This window comes from Rana temporaria, chromosome 11 (assembly GCF_905171775.1).
Source record: "Rana temporaria chromosome 11, aRanTem1.1, whole genome shotgun sequence".
NCBI classification, from domain to species: Eukaryota; Metazoa; Chordata; class Amphibia; order Anura; family Ranidae; genus Rana; species Rana temporaria.
Genome location: NC_053499.1, coordinates 31,990,154 through 32,016,347, shown reverse-complemented (window position 1 = coordinate 32,016,347; position 26,194 = coordinate 31,990,154). Strand labels below are relative to the sequence as shown.

General features: G+C 40.0%; 1 protein-coding gene across 1 annotated transcript in view; it reads right to left on the bottom strand.

Moving 5' to 3' along the window:
* The window catches only part of LOC120916781 (doublecortin domain-containing protein 1-like), a 137,055-nt gene that overhangs the window by 18,662 nt on the left and 92,199 nt on the right, over positions 1-26,194 (bottom strand). Inside the window, exon 7 of the mRNA XM_040327718.1 lies at positions 21,391-21,557. Within this exon, the coding sequence (XP_040183652.1) occupies positions 21,391-21,557 (167 nt within the window). The remainder of the gene's footprint in view (positions 1-21,390; positions 21,558-26,194) is intronic.

Below are 26,194 nucleotides of genomic sequence, written 5' to 3'. Positions count from 1 at the left end.
CTGGCAAGGTCTGTAGGGGCACTGTACATATTAGACCATCTGTTGTGAGACTGTCTTCTAGTGTCTATGGGTCACTTTAGAGTACATGTACACATGTGCAAACTCACTTTCCACCTACCAAGGTTACTGCTCCCTACATACATTAGCATTTGGGGGGGGGGGTGTGGTTAGAAGGAGATGAGGGCTTAGCAGTTTACATTCAACATTTTATTATTAGTATTATTAGTATGTATATTTTGCAGTCCCTACAGAAGTTTGCAAAAATGATAGCATGTTCTAGTTCCTGGGGACTGTTCCTGCAGTAACCAACCCAAGATGTAGTTGGAGTCTTTGAAGTCACGGGCCGAGATTCAAAAAGAAGATACAACGGCGTATCTCCTGATACGCCGTCGTATCTCTGAGTTCTGTCGGTCGGATCTATGCGCCTGATTCATAGAATCAGGTTACGCATAGATATCCCTAAGATCCGACAGGTGTAAGTGACTTACACCGCCGGATCTTAGGCTGCAATTCCAGGCCAGCCGCTAGGTGGCGCTTCCGTATTATTACGCGAGGAATATGCAAATGAGGAGTTCAGAAACGAACGACCGCCCGGCGCTTTTTTTTACGCCGTTTGCGTTCGGCTTTTTCCGGCGTATAGTTACCCCTTCTATATGAGGTGTAGCTAATGTTAAGTATTGCCATCGTTCCCGCGCAGAGTTTTGAAATTTTACGTTGTTTGCGTAAGTCGTTCGCGAATACGGATGGACGTAATTTACGTTCCCGTCGATGCCAATGACGTCCTTGCGACGTCATTTAGAGCAATGCACTCTGGGATTTTTTTGGGACGGCGCATGCGCAGTTCGGTCGGCGCGGGGGGGCGTGCTTCATTTAAATGATACACGCCCCCTACCTGCCGAATTTGAATTCGGCCGGGGGATTTACGATACGCCGCCGCAACTTTACAGGCAAGTGCTTAGTGAATAAAGCACTTGCCTGAAAAACTTGCGGCGGCGTAACGTAAATCAGATAGGTTACGCGGATCTAAAGATCCACTCACCTATCTGAATCTAGCCCACAAATTGTTTTCTTTGACTCTCAAGGGTTGATTTATTAAAGCTGGAGAGTGCAAAAACTGGTGCAGCTCTGCAAAGAAATCAGCTTCCAGTTTTTCTTCTTTTTTTTTTTTTGTCAAAGCTTAATTGAATAAGCTGAATTTAGAAGCTGATTGGCTACCATGCAGAGCTGCACTAGTTTTTTCACTCTCCAGTTTTAGTAAATCAACCCCTTAGTTGTAAGCATTCTATAGTTCCATAGGAGATATAGGGCCAGATTCTCAGTGGAGATACAACGGCGTATCTCCAGATACGCCATCGTATCTCTGAGTTGCGCCATCGTATCTATGCGCCTGATTCATAGAATCAGTTACGCATAGATTTCCCTTAGATCCGACAGGCGTAAGTCTCTTACGCCATCGGATCGTAACTGCATACTTACGCTGGCCGCTAAGGGCGTGTACGCTGATTTATGCGTCAAAATATGTAAATCAGCTAGATACGCAAATTCACGAACGTACGCCCAGCCGACGCAGTACAGTTACGCCGTTTACGTTTGGCTTTTCCCAGCGTATAGTTTCCCCTGCTATATGGTGGCGTAAGTGCGGCGTACCAATGTTAAGTATGGCCGTTGTTCCCGCGTCAAAATTTGAAAAAGTTACGTCATTTGCGTAAGTCGTCCGTGAATGGGGCTGGACGTCATTTATGTTCACGTCGAAACCAATGACGTCCTTGCGGCGTATTAGGAGCAATGCACACTGGGAAATTCCACGGACGGCGCATGCGCCATTTGGGAAAAACGTCAAACACGTCGGGTCACAGAACATTAATATAAAACACACCCCCCTGTCCCACATTTGAATTAGGCGGGCTTATGCCGGCCGATTTACGCTACGCCGCCACAACTTACGGAGCGGCGGCGTAGCTTTGAGAATACAGCGCTTGCCCGTCTAAGTTGCGGAGGCGTAACGTAAATCGGATACGTTACGCCGCCGCAAAGATATGCGGATCTACGCGAATCTACCCCTAAGAGTTTACTGGATTTATGGTAGGATCAACAAGTATGTTTGTATACTCAGTGAGGGTCACTTAGGCCTCTTTCACACTTCTTCAACTTAAAAGTCGCACGATTCTGCAGCGATTTTAGGGAATGCCTGTGTAAACTTGAGGTCTGTGGAACTCAACTCGCATCAATGTCGGACCAAAGTAGTACAGGGACTACTTTGTAATTGGTGCGAATTGAAGTCGCACAAATATGAATTTTTATCATTGGAAATCATGGGGTATGACTCTAATGCCGCGTACACACCATCACTTTATGTGATGAAAAAAAATGACGTTTTTAAAAACGTCACTTTAATTGACTGTGTGTGGGGGAAAACGTCGTTTTATGTCTTGTAAAAAACGACCAAAAAAAATTGAAGCATGCTTCAATTTTATGTGTCGTTTTTCAAAAGTGCACTTTTTACTTCACAGAAATTGACCGTGTGTAGCAAAAAACGTCGTTTTCTAAGACGTTTTTTCATCCACGCATGCCCAGAAGCTACTTATGAAGCAAGTTCAATGGTAAAACGTGGTGGAACGTAACCTCACTTTGCAAGAACATTGTGAGAAAACGATGGTGTGTAGGCAACTTCGTCTTTGAAAATTGAAGTTTCAAAAACGTCATTTTTTACTTCACAGAAAGTGTCGTTTTTTTTCATCACATAAAGTGATGGTGTGTACGCGGCATTACGTCCAACGTCACAGGAAAAGTCGCACAAGTGTGAAAGGGCTTTACTAAAACTGGTAAGTGCAAAATCTGGTGCAGCTGTCCATGGTGGCCAATCAGCTTCTAACTTCAGCGTGTTCAATTAAGCTTTGCTAAAAACCTGGAAGTTGATTGGTCTCTATGCACAGCTGCACCAAATTGTGCACCCTCCAGTTTTAGTAAATACACCCCACAGTGTTTTTAAAGCGACAAAACATGGAGACGTGTATGCATTAGAGAGATGCACCTAAATTGTTTTGATTTTTCTTTATTTTACCCAAGCATACACTGCTTCTTCTGAGTATTTTGGGTTGATTTACTAAATGCAAATAGGCTGTTTACTTTGCAATTGAATTTTCACTTTGCAAAGACATTTTTTATTTCCTTAAAGGAGTTGTAAAGGAAAAAAATGTTTTTGCTGAAATGACTGTTTACAGGGTATAGAGACATAATAGTTAACTGATTCCTTTTAAAAACGATTAAAAATAGATCAAAATCAATCATATAATGTACCTGTAGTTTCTAGTTTCAGTTTTGCATGTTGTTTCCTGCTTCTGTGATGTACAGAGCCAGAGAGCCAATACAGGGCAGTGATGGTTTGGAAAACGAAACTGATTGGTGCTGAGGGGTTTTAGACACACTGGGCCAGATTCACAAAGAGATACGATGGCGTATCTCCTGATACGCCATCGTGTTCTCTGAGATCCGACGGTCGGATCTATGCGACTGATTCATAAGAATCAGTTACGCATAGATTTCCCTTAGATCCGACTGGTGTAAGTGACTTACACCATCGGATCTTAGGCTGCAATATCCCGCCGGCCGTTAGGTGTCGCTTCAGTTTTTTACGCGAGGAATATGCAAATTCCGATTTCCGCCGATTCAGAAACGAACGCCCGCCGCTTTTTTTTTACATCGTTTGCGTTTGGCGCTTTCCGGCAAATAGTTACCCCTGCTATATGAGGGGTAGCTAATGTTAAGTATAGCCGTCGTTCCCGCGCCGAGTTTCAAATTTTTACGTTGTTTGCGTAAGTCGGTCAGGAATATGGATGACCGGAATTTACGTTGCCGCCGAAAACAATGACGTCCTAGCGACGTCATTTGGAGCATGCGCACTGGGAAATATCGCCGGTGGCGCATGCGCAGTTAAATCGGCGCGGGAACGCGCCTGATTTAAATTGTACACTCCCCCTAGCCGCGGAATTTGAATTCCACCGGGGGAGTTACGATCCGCCGGCGCAAGTTTGGAGGTAAGTGCTTTGTGAATACTGCACTAGCCTCGCAAAAGTGCGCCGGCGGATCGTAAATCACATAGATTACGTGGATCTAAAGATCCGCTAATCTATGTGAATCTAGCCCACAGTAATCACACCGGGCCAGATTCAGATAGATTAGCGGATCTTTAGATCCGCGTAATCTATCTGATTTACGATCCGCCGGCGCAATTTTGCGAGGCTAGTGCACTATTCATAAAGCACTTACCTCGAAACTTGCACCAGCGGATCGTAACTCCCCCGGTGGAATTCAAATTCCGCGGCTAGGGGGAGTGTAGTATTTAAATCAGGCGCGTCCCCGTGAGCGTAACTAGCGTCGGGCCGAATTCTGAATCGACGTACGCAAAGGACGTTAAAATTTAAAACTCGGCGCGGGAATGACAGCCATACTAAACATAGGATATGCCGCAGTTATAGCAGGGGTAATTATCCGCTGGAAAAAGCCGAACGCAAACGAAGTGAAAAAAAAGCGACGGGCGGGCGTTCGTTTCTGAATCGGCGGTTTTCCTCATTTGCATATTCGTCGCGTAAAAAAACGAAGCGACACCTAGCGGCCGGCGGGAGATTGCAGCCTAAGATCCGACGGTGTAAGTCACTTACACCTGTCGGATCTAAGGGAGATCTATGCGGAACTGATTCTTATGAATCAGTCGCATAGATCCGACCGTCGGATCTCAGAGATACGACAGCGTATCAGGAGATACGCCGTCGTATCTCTTTGTGAATCTGGCCCACCTTCTTGATTAGTGACCACAGATAGAAAGCTCCAAGTACTGTGGTTTTCAGGAAACAGACAACCAGTAAGTGTGGAGATCAGAGAAGAATTACAGCAACTTGAGAGCAAAAACGAACAAAGGGGACATGAAAACAGCACTGCATTAAGGTAAAGGAAGCTATTAAGATAAAAAAAAAATTCTTTACAAACCCTTTAATGAATGTGGGGAAGCTTTACTGACTTCCATCACCACATACTTGCAAAATGAATTTTCACTACATTCACTAAGCTATGGAAAATTCCCATGCAAAGTGCAAATTCCCTTGAAATATGAACAGCCTTTTTTGCTTTGTAAATCAACCTCTTTGTGTTTACTACGGTAAGTCATTAAGTGCAACACCCATGAAAGGCCAGAGCTCAAGAAACAGTTAGTGGGTATGCTAAATTCAACAACAGAATATTTGTGAGTTTGAGCCCATAAGTAGGTATGCCAATTTCAACAACAGATCGCTTGTGTTTTTGAACCCATAAGTAGGTATGCCAATTTCAACAACAGATCGCTTGTGTTTTTGAACCCATAAGTAGGTATGTCAAGTTCAACAACAGATCGCTTGTGTTTTTGAACCCATAAGTAGGTATGTCAAGTTCAACAACAGATCGCTTGTGTTTTTGAACCCATAAGTAGGTATGCCAAGTTCAACAACAGATCACTTGTGTTTTTAAACCCATAAGAAGCAGGTAGGTAATTCAAACTACCAGTATTTACCAAAACCTGAATTAAATTTGGGATGCACTGAACCTATACAAAAAAGCCTCTGCATGCATATAGGTAGACAATTTCACGAAACAAAGCTAATACAACATCACAAGTGCTACAAACGGAAAACAGCCATATAACATAACCAGAAAAAATGTACAATAAATAAGCTGACAAGTAGCAGAAAACACTGATCTTTGTTTTCTTAAGACTTCACTGAAGAATTACATGCCCATAAACTCTAGATGGCAATATTGCACTTATTGTACTGGCTAACCCGCTTCTCTGAGAGGTCTTACATATTCTCTTTATCAAAATTTTATGTGCCACAGATCTATAGCCTCTTATTATAAGTGTAATGAAGCAGAAGTTATTGAAGCATTTTATTGATTGCTCAGATCACAAGTTTACTGTCATACTGAATTGGCACCTCACTCTCTAAAGCAAACTGCTGACACCTTTTTAAAAAAGTGACAACTGCATCTATTTCATGACCAGAAATCCATTTTCATCTCTATCAAGACAAGAATACAATTTTCACTTCATTTAACTGATGTTAGGCCTGTTTCGAGCTATGGCATTTGAGAACGAGACAAGTTTAAGGTTCCTAAAATACTGTACTTCACATATGTAGGTGGCTGCTTGTTTGAGGGCAGTGCGTTGCCCATCTGATAACAGAGAGCATTGCATTGTTCCTTCAAAACTTCCACTCCACGGAGCATCCTGTCAAATATCCTGCTAAGTATCACAAACAATACTAGGGGCGTCTGGTGAATCCTAAGCAAGGTGCTCAGACCTGATCATTACGGGTGCTGGTCTGGAAAAAAAAAAGTGCTTTGGATCAGAGAGTCCACCTGTAAATCACCCTGCTTTCTAAAACAGAGGCTTAAAGTCAAATTAGTTATTCAGAGGAATACGTTCTTCACAAGACATATCTTGAGTTTTTATTTTTTACAAAATAATAGTTGTTTTTGACAGGCAAGATATAAGTAAAAAAACGTAAGTAAAAAATAAATAAAAATGCAGTACGTTAAGTCTTTAACGTAGTCAATGGAGCCTTAAAAATATAAAATATTTATCTTACATTAATGAAGAAGTCAATTGCAATTGTCTACATTTTGAGTTTTCTTTGTCAATTGTAGTACTGATAACTCTATACAAAACGATCCATCATATCATGCCACATCTAATATAGATATCTATCATCTCATACTTTACCTAATATAGATCTAATACTCAATTAACAAACAATATATCTAATCTACATCTGGAGTCTTCAATATACAAATTGCTTACCTTATATTCATTTGGAAGGGAATTCCATGTGGCAGCATTTTGTGTCTTCCAGGTGTTCCCAATTTTCTTACGTATATCCTATATCATCTCATACATCATATAGATCTCTACAATCTCACACCTAATATAGATTCCTGTCATCTCATATCAAGCTTTTAGATGGCCATACATTATACAATTTTAATTTTCAATTCTTTTTAGAATTACCTTCAACTATGTAGTGCAAGGGCCTGCCTAAATGCATACAAATTGAAAGTGTTTATGTTTGACCTCATATTATATGGATTTGGTAAAAGGAAAATTGAACAATAACATTTTAGAATTTATGTCCAGCCTAATATGGGTCTTATACCAATCTAAGGCTGGCAATACAGTATACAATTTTCTTTTACAAGTTTCCTTTTCATAAAAAAAAAAAAACATATAATATGAAGTCAAATCTAAACACTTTCAATTTGTATACAGGCAGGCCCTTACAATACATAGTTGAAGATAAATCTAAAGGAAATTGAATAAGACAATTGTATAATGTATGGCCAGTTTAACAAACAGTGTAGGCAAATCGAATAAGTGAAGTCTTTAAGATGCAAAATATGTTTTTAATATTAATTTAAAAATGAGTTCTAATTGTCTATATTTTGTGTATTTCTAAACTGCCAGGTTTCCTAATAATAATTATTTCATAAGTAATAAATATTTCATATCTAACATAAGGTGTATCCTATCTAACAAATAGAGTTTTAAAGATAGAAAATATAATATACAAAATACAACGTATCTCTCAAATATATAGATTTCACATTTAAAATACAGAGTGTGTCAAAATTAATACACAGCAAATCTTATATTATCAAGTATAAATCTCATATCTACCAAACATACATTTAATCATACATTATATGTAATATTTATGAATCTCTGGTTTAAGAGAACATATGTGTGTTATAGCAGCAAGGTAAACTATCCGAAAATAATTTTCTGCATGTTTTTCCATCGGCACACATTTATAAATATTATACAAACTAAAATAATTATTAGTGGGTGAGTCGCACCCCATGTCAATGTGCGCTGGTGCCGCATCCCTTTCTTTGTTGATTTATTTATCTTTATAAATATATATATATATATATATATATATATATATATATATATATGTGTATATAAATATATATATATATATATATATATATATATATATATATATATATATATATATATATATATACATATGTATATATATATATAGTTTACAGATTTATAGATACTTTTCCTCCGTTATTGTTGTATGCGGCAAACACAGCTGTTTTGTATTATTTTGTACAGTCAATGACATCCAAGTTTATTCTTCAGCATGTCAATAATTATTAAATTATATTTGTTGCATTTCACATTCTCGGAATCTTCATCTGAACACATTGTAATATTTTGACATCTTAACCATGTAAGATATTGCTTACATAATTAATAATCAATCAAAGCATATAATGATCATGATGTTAGTCTTATTTACCCATTTTATTACTGCTTGTGTTTTAGGATAGATCTGTTTTTGCCCTAGGCATTCATAAACTCATTTACTGTTGACTACAATATGACAATATCCTAAATGCTTCCCTTTATAGAAAATGTATTGGCTTATAGCACCTTTTAGATGTAAAAGTCTGCACCTAACAAGAACAACTCACAATTGCTGTTGTCGCTGGGTACACTTTGCACTTGCTTGGGGCAGATTAGGTGACTAATTGTATGGCACGTCAAAACAGGATTTTTTTTTAGAAGTCCTTTAAATGGGGCTACAGTGAATAAAAAAGTACTGTATTTCAGACTCCTCCAATTTGGCCTCCACTAGCTTGCATTAGATCGGTGAATGACAGCCTCCCTGCTTGAAACACACTGAAACTGCAGTCCTACTCATTCACTGACATGACAAGAGCCCTTTCACACGTTCCCCCCCATAGCAGTGTTTGTCCCCAAACACTAGAAGAGAGTACAATGACATTCCAGATTCAACACCCCCACCAACAGCACAACTACATAACAAGAATGCTAATCAGATGGAGCCTCCCTATTATTGAATGTGTTAAGTTCATTTGAAATGTAACTTGTTATGCTATTTAGTTATTTTTGGTGTGCTGGAATATCACCTGCTGTTCTCTGAACTACCCTAAAATTTTACATAAATGCCATACTTCTTGTGGAGAGCAAAAGATTGGGTTCCAGATATCATAAAAGTGGCTCCAAATTTTAGGACTCATCAGTTCCATACTGAGAATGGAACTTAGGCCGCGTACACACAATCAGTCCATCCGATGAGAACGGTCCGAAGGACCGTTGTCATCGGTTAACCAATGAAGCTGACTGATGGTCTGAAGTGCCTACACACCATCGGTTAATGAACCGATCGCGTCAGAACGCGGTGACGTAAAACACAACGATGTGCTGAAAAAAACAAAGTTCAATGCTTCCAAGCATGCGTCGACTTGATTCTGAGCATGTGCGGGTTTTTAACCAATGCTTTTGCATACTAACGATCGGTTTTGACCTATCGGTTAGGCGTCCATCGGTTCAATTAAGTAAGTTCTCATTTTTTTGACCGAAGGATAACTGACCGATGGGGCCCACACATGATCGGTTTGGACCGATGAAAACGGTCCTTCAGCCCTTTTTCATCGGTTTTGACCGATCGTGTGTACGCGGCCTTAGTCTTAGCAGGTAAAGTGTGCCCAGTCACATTTTCTCAAGTGAACAGGAGCAGTATCTATTCTGACTGTATCTTTTCTGTCGATTTAGTTGAGTACTAAGAGCAAAAACAGCCATTTAAAATGCTCAGCCAGGCCCAGTGATATTGTTAACCTCTGGACTTAGAAAAATGAAAACCCCTTACAGACATATTTGAAGCTTTATGTTGTCTGGAGTTTAGAGACATATTAGAGCATGCTGTCACAGGATGAGGTGGATCTTGTGTCTCTGAAAGGTGATAGCGGACTGAGCAGACAGAACCAAACACATTACAAAATCACAAGGCAGGAACATAGGCAGACAGCCTGGAGATCAGTGCTGGTGGCAAGCAAGCAAGGTCAGGGAATGAACCAAAATCAGAGCAGGAGTTATACAAAAGCAGGGAAGTCCAAGTCAATACTGAAGAGTGATCAAGAAACATGAATTTGGCAGAGATGTAGCAAAAGGGCACCTTTGACAGGGGACAGAATAAATATTCTATACTCCATTTAAGCACTTCTGATTGAGGTCAGGTGTGCAGCTGTAGTAATAGCAAACTGCAGTACAGAGTATTAGCCTGCAGAGGTACAGGCTGCATGCTGATTATTACGTGACAACTTGTTTTTTATCTATTATAAAGCATATCTGTTGCGCTAAAGAAATATACAAAGTCATAAGTAAAATTAAAAATATAACTCTATATCACACTGGTGAGTTCTACTGGAAAAGAAAAGTGAGTCCACCATGCATAATAAAGGCCACATAAAAAAATCAAGTCCTCTGTAAATAGAAAGGCTCAAATAATCCAACACCAAAGCTTCCAGAGAGACCACGTGATGATCACCATCATCATCTAAACAGAAAAGTCAAAAAGTGCCCGTGAAAATTCCTTCAAACCCCAGGTGAAGTTCCACCCAATGGAAAAGGAAACCAGCAGTATATTATTGACATCCATATCCACACTGCCATGGACGCTAAGGCTGCATTCACACCTGAGCGTAGCGTTTTCACACGTATTCGCGCGTTTGCATACAGCGTTGTCTGAAATTTTTGAACTTCGAAGTTTTTTATTTTAGCCAATAGGAAAAATGATCATCTCTTTCATCACTTGTTGCTATGTTTGTAGATTTTTTTTATCTTCTGCCTAGGTGAAATGTTCTATTTCACAGAACAGATTAAAGCGACAAAATGCCCGTAGAAACGCTCATTGTCGCGCTAGACGCTTAAATTGAGCGTTTCCATTACTTTCTATGGGAATACAAACATTCTAAAACGCCCAAATCGGCCCAATTCGCCAAAAAAGGGTCCGGAACTTGTTTGAGCTTCAGCCGTTCGGCTTCAGGCGTTTTGGAGTGGAGATGTGAACCATCTCTATAGAGAATAATGTCTTTTTTCCCCTCTAGCGTTTTGGAGCTTCATGCTTCAGGCGATAAAACACTCAGGTGTGAATGCAGCCTTAAAGGAAGGAAATGTATTCCACATAGTGTAAATCTTAATTAAAAAACACTTTAAAAAAAGAATATTGCACATACATGTACACATACTCTATGTAATTACACAGGGATTAATAAAGTCTGGCCAGCATATAGAGTAAAATAAAAGCTCTGTCACTTCCGTTTGCGTAGTGACAACAGCACGTAGCTCCATGGGCGGAACCAATATACTTTATTATTGTTTTGACTGTGACGAATATCTCATGGTACTGTTGCAGCTTTTAAGCACTCTTTAGTTTTGATATATACTAATGCCCTGTACACACGATCGGTTCATCCGATGAAAACAGTCTGATGGAGTTTTTTCATCAGATATCCAATGAAGCTGACTTTCATCAGTCTTGCCTACAAACCATCAGTTAAAAAAACGATCCTGTCAGAACGCAGTGACGTAAAACACAACAACGTGCTGAGAAAAATGAAGTTCAATGCTTCCGAGCATGCGTCGACTTGATTCTGCGCATTCATTGATTTTTTAACCGATGGATTTCACCACAAACGATCGTTTTTTCCAATAGGTTTTTTAACCATCAGATAATTTTAAAACAGGTTGTAATTTTTTTCACCAATGGGAAAAAAACTGATGGGGCCCACACACAATCGGTTCATCTGATGAAAACGGTCCATCAGATCGTTTTCATCAGACAAACCAATCGTGTGTACACGGCATAAGTGTGAGATCTATTTTTTTTTTTTTTAATCTGTAGGTTGATGGACAATTTTATCACAAAAAATCTGTCATTACGAGGAGCCAATGTGTCACATGATACAAACAAATCTGACACAACTGTGCTGCAGTCTGAGTATAAATAGGATGAAAATTACCTGGTGTAAACCATAACATGCAAAAGATTATCGGCTGCCCATAGTCACAAAGTCTGAAGACTTAAAAATCCGACAAGAAAACCATGGATTTTTTTCAGACGGAATCTTGGCTCAAACTTGTCTTGCATACACACGGTTACACCAAATTCCGACCATCAAGAACGTGGTAACGTAAAACACTACAACAAGCCGAGAAAAATGAAGTTCAATGTTTCCGAGCATGCGTCGACAGAATTCTGAAATTCCGACAGAAAAATTCAGATGGAGCCTACACACAGTTGGAATTTCCGACCAGAAGCTCACATCAGACATTTCTTGTCGGAATTTCCGATCGTGTGTACCCGGCATTGGCGTTGTGCACTGCTAGAAGGGCAAAGATAATACAGCATCATTCTTAGTTCTTTGTAGTGAAATCAACCAACATGATCTGATTAATGATGGCACATAATGATTTTAAAAATAAAATAAAATATTACTATTATTTTTATTACTACCACCACTACTAATACTTTTAATAGTAATAATATTCAAGGTAATGAGCATTCCTGAATAAATGTTCAGAAGCCCTCAAACACACTTTTAGAACCAATGCATTATAGGCATAATAAATGTGCTTCCAATAATGAAGTGATCTCTGTATTTGTGGTTATTTTTAATTAAATTTAATTAGAATTAGTTGACAATTCGAAAAACTATTGGGTATTGGTGGCCAGAAAAGACACCTCTGCAACTTTGTCAGGAATAAAGATGTACTGGAAAGTCTTGGTGAACGGCTTATTGATTGTCCAAAATATTTGGAGAGCTGGGTACCTGCAGAAGATATATCCATGTACATCTACATCATATGAAAATACACAGAGGTGGGCTAGGCCAGGGGGCAGGGTGGCAATTGCCTCCAAGACGCTACAATTTTTTTTATTTTGGTCTAGGGAGTTGTAGTCCACGCTCAAGCTGCTGGTGGGTGGAAAACAGAGCAGCGCAGAGGAAACTACATTTCCCGGAGACCGGATTTTTGGAAGCAGGCAGAGGCAGGGTGTCCCAGGCAGGGAGTCGGGACGCAGGGCTGGGTGCTGGCTGCAACTTGACCCCAGGGCCAGAAGCATTACCCCCCAGGAGGCTGTGGCATGCAAGAACCTGCTGAGATCACTGAGGTGAGACCCTGAAACCCATAGCTGATCCCCCCCATACACCCCATGTAACCTGCCCCAGTGATCAGGCTGCATTGATGGGCACTGAAGTTTGCTGCACTAGTGAGGCTGCATTGAAAAAACAGATAGGCCATAGATGGTGAGCTGATTTGGCGGTTCAATGGCCACTTGACTAAACTTGCCCCCCAGGCCTAAGGCTGCCAGCCCTCCCCTGAAAATACATATCTATGTGAGTATTGGAGGTCTTGATCTTTTTTGGTAGTCAGATAGCCCTTTATCCTTTAACTGTTGTCTAGTTTCGTTGGGTAGTTTTGAATAAAGTGTATCCTAGGATCATAGGGATTAGTTATTGAATAATAAACTATTTCAAGAGGTTTTGAAAAATGAAGTCTTGTTAAGAGAACACATCTCAAAAATGCTCCAAATTTGTTCAAGGAATTATATCACTTCTTTTGTTCATATTTTTTCTAAAAAATAAACCTCTAATATGTGGTAAGTAACAAATAATTTCCACTCACTGAATATATATGTAAATAAATATGGTAATGACAGCTTCAAGACGCCTCCTGTATGGAGAAAATAGTTGCATGCATTGCTCAAGTGAGATTTTGGCCCGTTATTCTAGACAAACATCTTGAAGGTTCTGTGGGCCTCTTCTATAAACTCTGATCTTTAGTTCTTTCCAAAAATGTTCTATTGGATTCAAGTCAGACGATTGGCTGGGCCATTTTAGCAGCTTTATTTTCTTTCTTTGAAACCAATTGAGAGTTTCCTTGGCTTTGTGTTTGGGATCATTGTCTTTCTGAAATGTCCACCCTCATTTCAACCTTATCATCCTGGTAGATGGCAGCAGATGTTTATAAAAAAATGTCTTGGTACATTTTTCCATTCATCCCTCCTTCCACAATATAAAATTTGCCCCACACCATGATGTTCCCACCTCCAAACTTCACTGTTGGTATGGTGTTTTTTGGGTGATGTGCAGTGCCATTTGACCTCTAAACATGGTGTGTATTATAGCTTCCAAAAAGTAAAAATTTGATCTCATCTGACCAGACTATATTCTCACAGTATTTCAAACGCCTGTCTAAATGTTGTGCAGAAAACTTTAAACAAGCTTCAACATGCTTTTTCTTTAGCATTGGAGTCTTGCATTGTGAGTGTGCATACATGCCATAGTGGATGAGTGCATTACTTATTGTTTTCTTTGGAACAATTGTACCTGCTAATTCCAAGTCTTTATGAAGCTCTCCACAAGTGGTCATTGGCTCTTAGAAAACTCTTCTGATGATTATTTTCACTTATGTTCTTTCCACTTCTGGATTATGGCCCCAACAGTGCTCACTGGAACATTCAGAAGTTTAGAAATCCTTCTGTAACCAATGCCATCAGGATGTTTTGTAACAATAACGTTGCAAAGGTCTTGAAAGAGCTCTTTGCTTTTACCCATCATGAGATGTTTCTTGTGTGACACCTTGGTAATGAGACACCTTTTTAAGCCATCATTGAGACTAAACCAACTGATAACAATTTGCAGTGACAAGGGAAAGGACTGCTTTCTAATTACTGATAGATTTCAGCTGGCATCTTGGCTTTCCATGCCCTTTTGCACCTCCCTTTCTTCACGTGTTCAATATTTTTTCCCTGTGTCATTCCATTTTATTAAACATATTATTGGACAGGCTGCATGGGTTGTTACTGACATGTGGTGAAAATTTCATGTCAATAGCACCTTTAGAAATATATTTATCTAGAAAGATGGTGACATGTTCAATGCTATATATATATATATACATACACACACACAGTATAGGTGATTTAACAACACAGGTGCAGCATGAAAAAAACGCTGAAGATGAGAGCAGTCAATAACTGTAAGCCATTAACAGAACAGATGCCATGGGTAGGGAAGTGAAGGGGGGGGACATAAAGAAATGTAAAATTGTTCACCAATGTTAAGGGCTCCATAGGCAAAAATATATGTTTTACATTAAAAAAAAGTTATCTTAAAATATAACATATTTTTGGATATTTTTATTGCAGTGCTCAGTTTTTAAATGTGACATTAATAATCTATATGCTTGTTTTTTCATGTTTTTGTTATAATAAAAAATAAATAATAATTTAAAATGAAAAATTTGCAAAAAAGGCACTAGAGCAGGGGTCTCCAAACTTTCTAAGCAAAGGGACAGTTTAGTGTCCTGCAGACTTTAGGGGGACCCGACTGTTACCAGGGGGAGCAGAAAATGCTCCAGCATCAGTGAGCACAAACAATGTCCCATCATTGGTTTGAATGGAAGGAATAGTGTCGCATTGTTGGTGTCAGTGGGAAGAATAGTGCCACGTCGACAGTGTCAGTTGGTGGAATAGTGCCCCAAGGGCTAGATAATGAAAAGCCAAGGGTCACATCCAGCCCCCGGGCCGAATTTGGAGACCCCTGCACTAGAGGAAGCTCTGTTTGGCTCCCCCTCACTTATTATTCCCCCCTAATGACTGTCAAGGTATCAACCACGTAGGAAGTGCATTGTTTTTAACTTCTAGACTTGCATTGTTAAAAGCAACAGTAAAACACAAACATTGTTTATAGCACTCCAAAGCAGGAAGCAGAGCCTGTGTATGTAATAATTAAACATGGTTTCCCTTGCATACTGTACATACAGGGTATAATTTCAAACTACACATAGACACAACTTTATAAAAAAAATTAACAAACCAGACATTTTCTCCCACTGCTGTCAACCACTGCCATTGAGGGGGGAGTGGGGGGCGGGTCTGAGTCAATGGACAAACAGAGTGCAGCTTGGAAGTGAGCCTGCACAAGTGCCCCCATAGCAAGTGGCTTGTTATGGTGGGCACTCGGCAGGGGGGAGGAGACAGGAGCGCTGGCGAGGGACCCAAGAAGAGGAGGTTTTGGAAAATCATTACACAGAACAGATAAGTACAATATGTTTGTTATTAAAAAAAAAATAGTTTACAATCATTTGCATTGCATATATTTTTTATCCAAAAAAATGGAAATGGGGCTTTTTATAACATGCCCTCTGAACTTGATGAGCACAACATTATTTCACAAAACTTTTTAAAAGCAAATGGTTGAGCTTACTATACATACGCATCTCAAATGTTATCTGATTTCTGCTGAATCAGTCAAAATTTGAACCATTGGTGGCTCCATCTGGCTTGAAAAACGTAAAATAAAAATTTGGCTGGAAAATTGCTGCTGAACAGTGACTGTATCCTTACAGATAGCTGGCCCGGGGAAAGATATTTGTTTAGCGTAAATAAAGGCTGAATGAGAGAAATCTATGTGTAAAGCTAGCTTGACACACCAAAAAAAATCTATTGAATTCCAGAAAACTGGAATAAAACGAAGTGCACCACCCGGGTCCCTAACTGTCACCAGTTCCAGTGCAGGGGACTGCACCAATGCTGTGATGGCGCTCTGAGACCACCAGTCCTCTTCCTGTGATGATGTCAGACCCCTTATCTCCCTGGGGGGGGGGGACATTGCCGACGGCCATCCAATAGCAAGTGTCCTTGTCATGCAGGCAGTGACATAGACACCTAAAGGACCCTAAGCAAGAATAAACAGAACTGGAGAAGATTTGGGGCTGCAATGTCACATGAGCAGAGGTTAAGGTAAGAAAAAAATGGAATTTAGATATGGATTTTCTTTATTCCAGTAATCACAGAGAGGGGGTGAGAGAAAGAGGTGGCTGGGGGTTTACATTGATCTCAGAGAGGGGAATTTGATACAACAAATGTTTATGTGATCTTGTCTTTTCACAAATCAAATCTTTTGTTATTAAATATACAGTATCTCACTTTTTTTATGAGTCATATACACTTCAAGTAATTGCAAAACCAAAATCTGTGATTTTGGTTTCTACAATCTATTCATTTTATACTACCCAATGCGTTTCTTGGAATGCACTTCTTGGACCAATAGGTCAATTTTTTCAGACAAAAGTCATAACAAGTGAAAGGACAAGTAATATCATTAACGGCTGACTCTCTAAAAGATAGAGAAACCTTCTCTGCTGTGGATCCCCAATAAGAGTGATGGATTGTGTGGGGCAAAATGAAGGGAGCAGTTCCCTCAGCTAGCTCTTCTACTTTAGCTTTTAGATTTACATCTAAATGAGATTGTACAATCAGATTGTAAATGTGTGTAGCCAGGTTTATTAATCACAGACAAATAATTTCAACTGTCATCTTTGACCTTCTTCTGAAAGACCTCTCTGGCTTTTAGGTCACACACGTTATCATGCAGTATTTCATGAGATAACATATGTTCTTTTAAGGTAACCCACTTCCCGCCCAGCCTATTGTCAAATGATGGCTGGACAGGACCTTTGTCGTTTCGGGTGGACATCATATGACGTCCTCCCAAAACAGGCCGCAATGTGGCGCGATCTGTCACTGACTGTGTGTACCAGACACTGCCGATGACTGATCAGTGTACAGGCCCGCTGCCGGTACCATGTGATCGCTGTGACCAATTATAGCAGATCACCTGACAATTGTAAACAATTAATGGCTTTTATCAATGCCATTTATTGTGTACAGTTATGTTGCTAACTGTGATTGGTTGCATTGATAACATGGTACAGACATGGTCATTCACAGCCCATATGTACCATGTGATTAGCTGTGGCCTATCACAGCTAATCACAACAATACACACTGAATGAATCAATTTACATTCAGTAAAAATGCTTGCTTATACCAAATTCAAAAATTCTGATCACTTCCCCAAAGCAGTACAGTGTTGCTATGGTAACACTGCATTGCTCTGGTCACAGTGTTTTATAAAAACAAATCATTTGAAAAAAAAAGTTTTTTTTTAAATATTTTTTACATATTGTCACCAGCCAGTGTCTTCTATCACAGCCACACCAGTTAGATGATGCTGTACTACATTGGTGATAGTATGTAAAAAAAAAAATGTATTTCTTAATTTTCCAACAAACAAAAAATGTCAACTTCAAAAAACATGCCATGCTTCTTACTGAGTACCTTGGACTGTCTAGTTTCCAAAAAGGGATATTTGTACTGTCCTGATGTTTTCAGGCCTTAAGAAATTAGATAGGCCATCAGTACATCAGGATTGATACATTTTCAAATATATATATACTGTATACTATCGTTTGTGGACAGTATATATATGTAGCAGAATACAGTTTGGCCTACATTTTTGAAGAACAATTATTTATTTGCAAAATTTTATAACAGAAACTAAGAAAAACTTAATCAAAGCTTTCAATATTTATCGATTTATTTAGCAAAAAATATAAACCCAGTGATGACTAATTGCCACAAAAAGAAAGTTCTATTTGTGCGAAAAAATAAATAAAAATGTCATATGGGTATAGTGTTGCATGACAGTGCAATTGTCATTCAAAGAATGATGGCGCTGAAAGTTTAAAATTGGCCTGGGCAGAAAGGGGGGGATAGTGCCCAGTATTGAAATGGTTAATGAATCAAAAACTCAACCATTTTTTAAAGCAGTGCACCACAACATACATCATTGTGTGCTTTGTGGTATGCTGTAGCCTGAGTTCGTTGCCACCTACTGGACTTGTGCCTTGGCTTGCCATTGTAAATGCATAGCACAACAACACATGGCACACATTATGCATTTTACTGCACGTTGCATAGGTTTGAAGGGGGCTAAAGCTTTGTAAATAACTGATCCACAACAAATATGGAGCAAGGAAGGTTGGTCTGAAGTTTCTGATCAAGTGATTTTGGTTACGTGGCATAGAATGCACTGAAGATTTAAGATACAGTTTTAAAAAGGACACGTTGGCAATAGCAGCTTACATATTAATTTTAGTATAGGTTTCCATAAAATAAAAAGCAAATGGGAATTCATTAATAAGATGCCCAATTCCAAAATGCCTGGCCTCATGTTAAAAACAGGTCAAATGGAATAACTGTATTACCCATAGCAACTGTTAACACTACAGGGAAAAAAAAACACTGGGCCTCATATACCAAAGTGTGTGGGAGAAGAACTGTCCAAGACTGTTTTCGATGTTTTACAACAACCAATCGGGTTTTGACAAGCACTGAGAAATGACAGATGTAGAGTTAAGGCTTGTTAGATACAGAACAAGACAACTATGTTTCTGTTTTAGGCCATAATAAACAATAAAGTTGATGTACCATGGTAGCCTGGAATAAATACAAAGTTAGAAAGAGAGTTTGGTCAGGCGGACTTTAAATGAGGCCAACCACTATGTAGAGTAAGCATGTGGGATATAAAACACAGTATTGCTTATATGGGTTCCAACAAAAAAGGGGGAGGTTGATAGGGACTTTGAATGAGAGATGTATACCAAAAAGCAGTCTTAACAAAGACCAAACTCTCTCTTTTTCTGTCCGAATTTGGAATGGAGGCCAATTACTCATGGTCCCTTGGACCACATCATTCTTTCTTGCTATATACAGAGGTAGAGACGATAAAAAAAAGTGATACTCTTGCCCTGTACACACGATCGGATATCTGATAGAATCTAATCCAAAGGATTTTTTCGTCGGATATTCGATAAAGCTGACTTTCATCAGTCTTGCATACACACTATCAGACCAAAACGCGGTGACGTAAAACACTACGACGAGCCGAAAAAAATGAATTCAATGCTTCCGAGCATGCGTCGACTTGATTCTGAGCATGCGTGGATTTTTCTCCGATGGAGTTCCACACAGACGATCAGATTTTTCTATTGTTTTTTTATCCATAGGAAAAATGTAAAACATGTTCTATTTTTTAACACCGATGGAAAAAAGACTGATGGGTCCCACACACGATCGGTTTGTCCGATGAAAACAGTCCATCAGTCTGTTTTCATCAGACAAACCGATCGTGTGTACACGGCTTTAGTGACTAACTAAAATATTCGCCATTTGATTTTTTTAAATAGTAAAAAAATGGCACTCAAAATTGGATTGGTTGATATGGGCCACACCTTCACATTCTATATTTTAAAAATCACCCCACACCTTCTACTGGTCACTCGTCACCCTCTGACATTGGAACACTTGCTAAATAATTGAATATCGAATAGGAATGGTAAGGACTAACCAGAAATCAGTTTCCAAATCGAATTGATTATATTTTAAGCTCCAAATTACAAACAACATCTGCTTTGGAAGTCCCAAGCATTCCAAAGAATTACTTTTTTTATTAAATTTTTACTTTTTTCATTGTTTTTTGATTCACATTTTTAGACATAAGGCACACCTTATAAAATGGTACTTTACAACAACTATCAGCACCATTATACTACTTCATAGGATGATAGGAAAGGGTAGCGGAGGTGAGGGTGTGTATGAAAGCTGGAAAAGTAAGGATGTTTCCACAGGCAACTAATAAGAAGTTGTCTGTGCTTCTCTGACATTGTGGCTTTAGCAATATGGTTCCTGGGCTCCCAGTTTGCTCCATGTTTTTGGGCAAATACTGCCTCTAAGTACTGTAGTTTTCTATGATAGCCCAAAAATATCTGTCAGGCCTCGTACACACGACTGAGTTTCTCGGCAAAAACCAGCAAGAAACTGGGAGATATTTTTTTGCCGAGGAAACCGGTCGTGTGTATATTTTCGTTTAGAAACTCGACGAGCCAAAAAGAGAGCAAGTTCTCTATTTCATCGATGGGAATGGAGTAACTTGCCTTGTCGAGTTCCTCGACAGCCTAACAAGGAACTCGACGAGGAAAACGATGTGTTTCGCCCGTCGAGTTCCTCGATCGTGTGTACGAGGCTTTAGATGTGTTTAGGGTGATTGTGGTGAGCACAATAGATTGTAAGCACCTTTGTGAGAATGGACTGTTGTGGATGGTTCAGTGTGCGCTGTTCTCTATTCATGTAAAACTCCAACAAACCCTTCAGCAGTTTACAGAAAGCACTGAACCATCCACAACGGTCCCTATTTCCAAAGGTGCTTTGATTTTTGATGTAATACTGTCTCTAAAGTGCTAAGGGTTACTTTGGAGCTATATAAAAGAATACATAAAATAGAAAAAGGATTTTGGTTGTTATGGGCAATACCACCAGTAATTTTTTCATTTGCCTTCTAGAATCAGCTTAGAGTCTTTTATTCTTCCTTAGGATAGATATCTAGTCTGGTGCAGTGTCTATGCACTCTAATCCGTGCACAGTATGCAGTAAGTCAACACAACATCCCACACAATAGACATGCAATTAGCTCTATTCCCGAAACCTTGCTTTTAGATGCCATGAACGTATCTCTGCATCCTAATGGTTAGCACAGCACAGTGTATAAATGTCACACCTCTTTATGACATGGTGCCAATCATTGCCTTGAATCAAGTACAGCGACGGGGGGAAAAAGAATACAAAGAGCATGATAACTCACCTGGCTGCTGTAGCTACTTGCTGACTTCAATCGCTGACGCAGGGCCGACAAAACTCCTTGAATGTAGACCTTAACTCCCGTAGGGCTGAAGCCTTCTCCCTTAGAGAGCCACACAGGTCCTCGCAAATAGGTGAGAGAGTTTTGCAAGCATTTGTCAAGCAATGGGACTAGAGATTAAAGAAGAAAAAAAAAAAAACTTCATGATCAATATAAAATAAAATAACATTTTCAGCCAGGCTCAAATCCAAAGCTTTAGTATGACAAGAGGACTAATGTGTAATGTTAGTGATAAATGACCCGGGTTAAGCCTTAGGTAATGTGAATGCTCCATGAATTGTAAGCGGCAATGAAGACACATTTATAGTGAGATACCCCCCTATGTCAGATTTCTGAGCTGTGAGAGCACACCTGAATAGTTCTGAAGAGTGTCTAACTAACTGAACAGAGTGTCATGTTGTGCACTGATTGCCTTATCTTCTCATTTATCACAGATGAGTTGGAACAAACCCTGCTGAAATTTACTTGCATTGTCCTGAAAGAGACTACAAGACGGTGGCTGTCTGTCTGTCCCCTTCCCCAAAAAAAAAAAACATAAAATCTAGCTTGTGGAGATTTTGAAAAAGCACTGTTATACGTGAGATCATGTATCGACTTTGTCAAAGTGTGCTGTAATGGCCGAAAGATAAGCACTTTTAAAGCTACAACAAAATGGACGTACAGGGGTTGATTGCTAAAGGAGTGGAACATTTTTAATTTGCAAAGTAAATACTAACTTTGCTTAGTGAATAAGGTAAAGCTACATTCACTAAGAATTCATCGATTGTAAAGAAAAGTAATAAAAAAAAATTATATCTTGCACATGATTGGATGATGTTTTATCATCCAATCAGGTGCAAGATATAAAAACAATTTAAAGGCAGTTTAATATTTTAAATTTGCCAAGTGATTATTCACATTGCAAAGTAAAAATTCTCTGCTCCTTTAGGCCCATGGCACAGTTACAATTCTATTGCTGGTGACAAGTTGCCAAAAGTGCAGAGAAAATATCTTCTTCCACAGTATTGCTCCTTCACCAGCTGGATGAAAAATGCATCACTCCCTCGCTAATGAAAATGCTGCATACACACGAACGTGTTTCTCGTCGAAAACCAGCCCGACGAGGAACACGACGAGGAAATTGAGACTCCCGTCGAGAAAAAAGAGAACTTGTTCTCTTTTTTTTTCGTCGAGTTCCTCGACAGTTTTCTTGATGAAAAACATACACATGACCGTTTTCCTCGGCAAAAATGCTCTGCCACCAAGTTTCTTGATGGATTTTGCAGAGGAAAACGGTCGTGTGTATGAGGCCTTATTGTTGAAGGCTTCCATTGTTAACTTATCCTTCTGTAAATGTTAACTGTACCAGCAGGGCAAAGTGGCCACTGGGTTGATTTACTAACAGCAAATAGGCTGTTCACTTTGCAAGGGAACATGCAATTTTCAGGAGAATTTTCCCCAGAGCTTAGTGAAGGAGTTGAAGCTCCGCTGACTTCCATCATCCAATCATGTTTATTTTTCCTTTTTCACGATTGGGTATTCTTTGCAAAGTGAAACTCTGCTACATTCACTAAGCTATGGGACAAATTATTTTTTAAAGTGCAACTTTTCATACAAGGGGGCAGATTCACATACATACACTGCGCCCGGCGCAGATGTAAGATACGCTACGCCGCTGTAACTTACTTGGCTTTGGTTTGAATCCTCAACAATTTTGCGCCGTAAGTTACGGCGGCGTAGTGTATATCTCGCGGCGTAAGGGTGCGGAATTCAAATTGGGCGGGTAGGGGGCGTGTTTCATTTAAATGAAGCGCGTCCATGCGCCAAACGAACTGCGCATGCGCCATTCGTAAAAACTCCCAGGGTGCATTGCTCCAAATGACGTCGCAAGGACGTCATTGTTTTCAACGTGAACGTAAATGGCGTCCAGCCCCATTCACGGACGACTTACGCAAATGACGTAAAATTTTCAAAATTAGACACGGGAATGACGGCCATACTTAACATTGAGTACGCCACCATATAGCAGCTTTAACTATATGCCGGAAAAAGCCGAATGGAAACCACGTAAAAAAAATGCGACGGCCGGTCGTACGTTTGTGGATCGTCGGAAATAGCTAATCTGCATACTTGACGCGGATTACGACGGGAACGCCACCTAGCGGACGCCGAAAAATTGCATCTAAGATCCGACGGCGTACGAAGACGTACGCCTGTCGGATCTAACACAGATGCCGTTGTATCTTGTTTTGTGGATACCAAAACAAAGATACGACGCGCAAAATTTTAAATTACGCGGCGTATCAAGAGATACGCCGCGTAATTTCTTTGAGGATCTGCCCCAAGGTGAACAGCCTCTTTAAAAGGCCTTTAGTAAATCAACCCCAGTATCTCTGCAATACTCTATGGGGTCTCATCCTCTGTTCCCTATATAACTTTTAAATTATTATATTATTATTATTTTTTTTAAACTGATGTTGTACAGAGACCATATGCCTATATTTCCTACCAGACATCTAATTTTCATTTCAAGGGGAAGAAAGGTTTGCTAACTGAACTAATCCAACCTGGTCTGTAATCTTCCCTATCTTCCCTCTACAAAGATCTCTTACTAGTTGTATCTGTTGAGGTCTTAAATTGCCCATAAACACCACAATTATCCTATATGTACAAGTGTGGATGTCAATCACTAATACACTCTATGAGCATCTCCCCGCAGGGATGAAGTCCCAAGGGAGGGGCGGGCACGCTGACTAACCCCCAGCCAGAACGGCTCAGATGATGGGGGCAAGCTTACTGAGGAGGAACAGGAAGGTAGAAATTCAGACAAAGAAAAAAAACATTTAGAAGGGAAATGGAAGGAAAAGTAAGTGAACCAGCAATGCACTAGCTTAAAAGAACCTATTTATAAAAATTAAAAAAAAAAACTTTACAATCCCTTTTTGGTCATTTACTAAGCTCTGGAGCAACTGCAGTGCACAGTCTTTTTGCCCTTAGCAAATCAACCCCACTGTCATTCTCACTAATGCTGATCTTCGGATCAGTTGTCGGGTGCAGCCACTGCCATTACTGGTAAGGGAACACGGCAGTGAAGCCTTTTGCACTGCGCTTTCTAATTGGCCAGGTGACGGAGGAAGGGGGAGGGGGGGCGAGCTTCCCTGCAGCGCCGTCTCCAGAAGTGGGGAAGGGGACCTGGCAAAAACAGGTCCCCATTCCCCCCTCCCCCTGAAAGGTGCCAAATGTGGCACCAGAGGAGAGAAGGAGATGAATAAGCTAAAGTTCCACATTTGGGTGTAACTCCGCTTTAAAGTATGACTAGATGCAAAACTTTTTGCTTTGTTTTGGATAGAGTGGAGAGGGATTAGAACACCTGTTAGTTTTTATTGCTGCCTGTGTCCCCATTAGGGAGATTCAGGCCTTGTACACACGGGCCAGAATCTCGACAGGAAAAAAAAGTTGTTTTTCCTGACGAGATTCTTGGCAAGAATCTCTTGCCGCCCGAGTGTACACACTCTTTTGAAAGGAAATAACGCGGTGACGTCATCGCGTATGACGAGTATGCGCTCGTCACATTCAATGCCGTCGCTGCCATCTTGCTTCAACCTGCCTATACCGTGGAAGCTACCGCGCATGCGTCAAAGTCATTTCGAGCATGCGCTGGTTTCCACGGCGACAGGTAAGTATACACACTCTCGGGTTTCTCGTCTGGAAACAGGCCGACAAGAATTTTGATGAGAAAATAGAGAGCGGATCTCTTTTCTTGCTGGTTCTTGCCGATAAAACCGATCATGTGTACGAGGCTACCCTCTCTATTTGTCCTGTTTACCATTATCATTGAAAATTAAAGTAAAAGAAAACCCCAAACTTTGGGTTGTCCCCAGAAAAGTAATAGTGGGGAAATCTTAAAATGGGGACACTAGTTTTGGTGACCTGGGGGTCCCCAAAAGATTCCCTTAACTGCTTTCCGACCAGCCGCCGACATTTTACTGGGCAGGTTGGCTCTCCTGGGCGAATAATCGTAGGTGTACGTTGGTCACTTTAAAAGCTTTAGGGGGCGTACGCGTGCCCGTGATGCCGGACCCGATACGCATGGCCGGCAGTCGCAATGTCCGCTGGCCACCTGTTATCGCTCCTCACAGAGAGAGAACAGGAAACTGTCAATGTAAACAGACAGACCCCCGTTCTGTCAGGGAAGTAGAGAGAAAGATCTGTTGTTCTAGTAACCAGAAACAGGACACACTTAACCCCTTGATCGCCCCCTAGTCTTAACCCCTTCCCTGGCAGTGACATTTATACAGTAATCAGTGGCTATGTTTAGCTCTGATCGCTGTATAAATGTCAATGGTGCCAAAAAAGTGGCAAAAGTGTCCGATCTGTCTGCCACAATGTCGCAGTCCCGGTACAAAATCACAGATCACCGCCATTAGTAACTATAATAAAAAATTTCATAAATCTATCCCCTATTTTGTAGATGCTATAACTTGTGTGCAAACCAATCAATATTTGCTTATTGCAATTTTTTGTACCAAAAATATGTAGAAGAATACATATTGGCCTAAACTGATGAAGAAATCAGTTTTTTTTTGTTGTTTTTTAATTTTGGGATATTTATTATAGCAAAAAGTTAAAAATATATATATTTTTTTCTAAATTGTCAGGACATCAATTTTGTTTGGGTACAACATCGCACGACAAAGCAATTGTCAGTTAAAGCGACGTATCGTTGTAACACAAAAAAGGGGACAAATCACTTCAGCCCTGCAAGAAT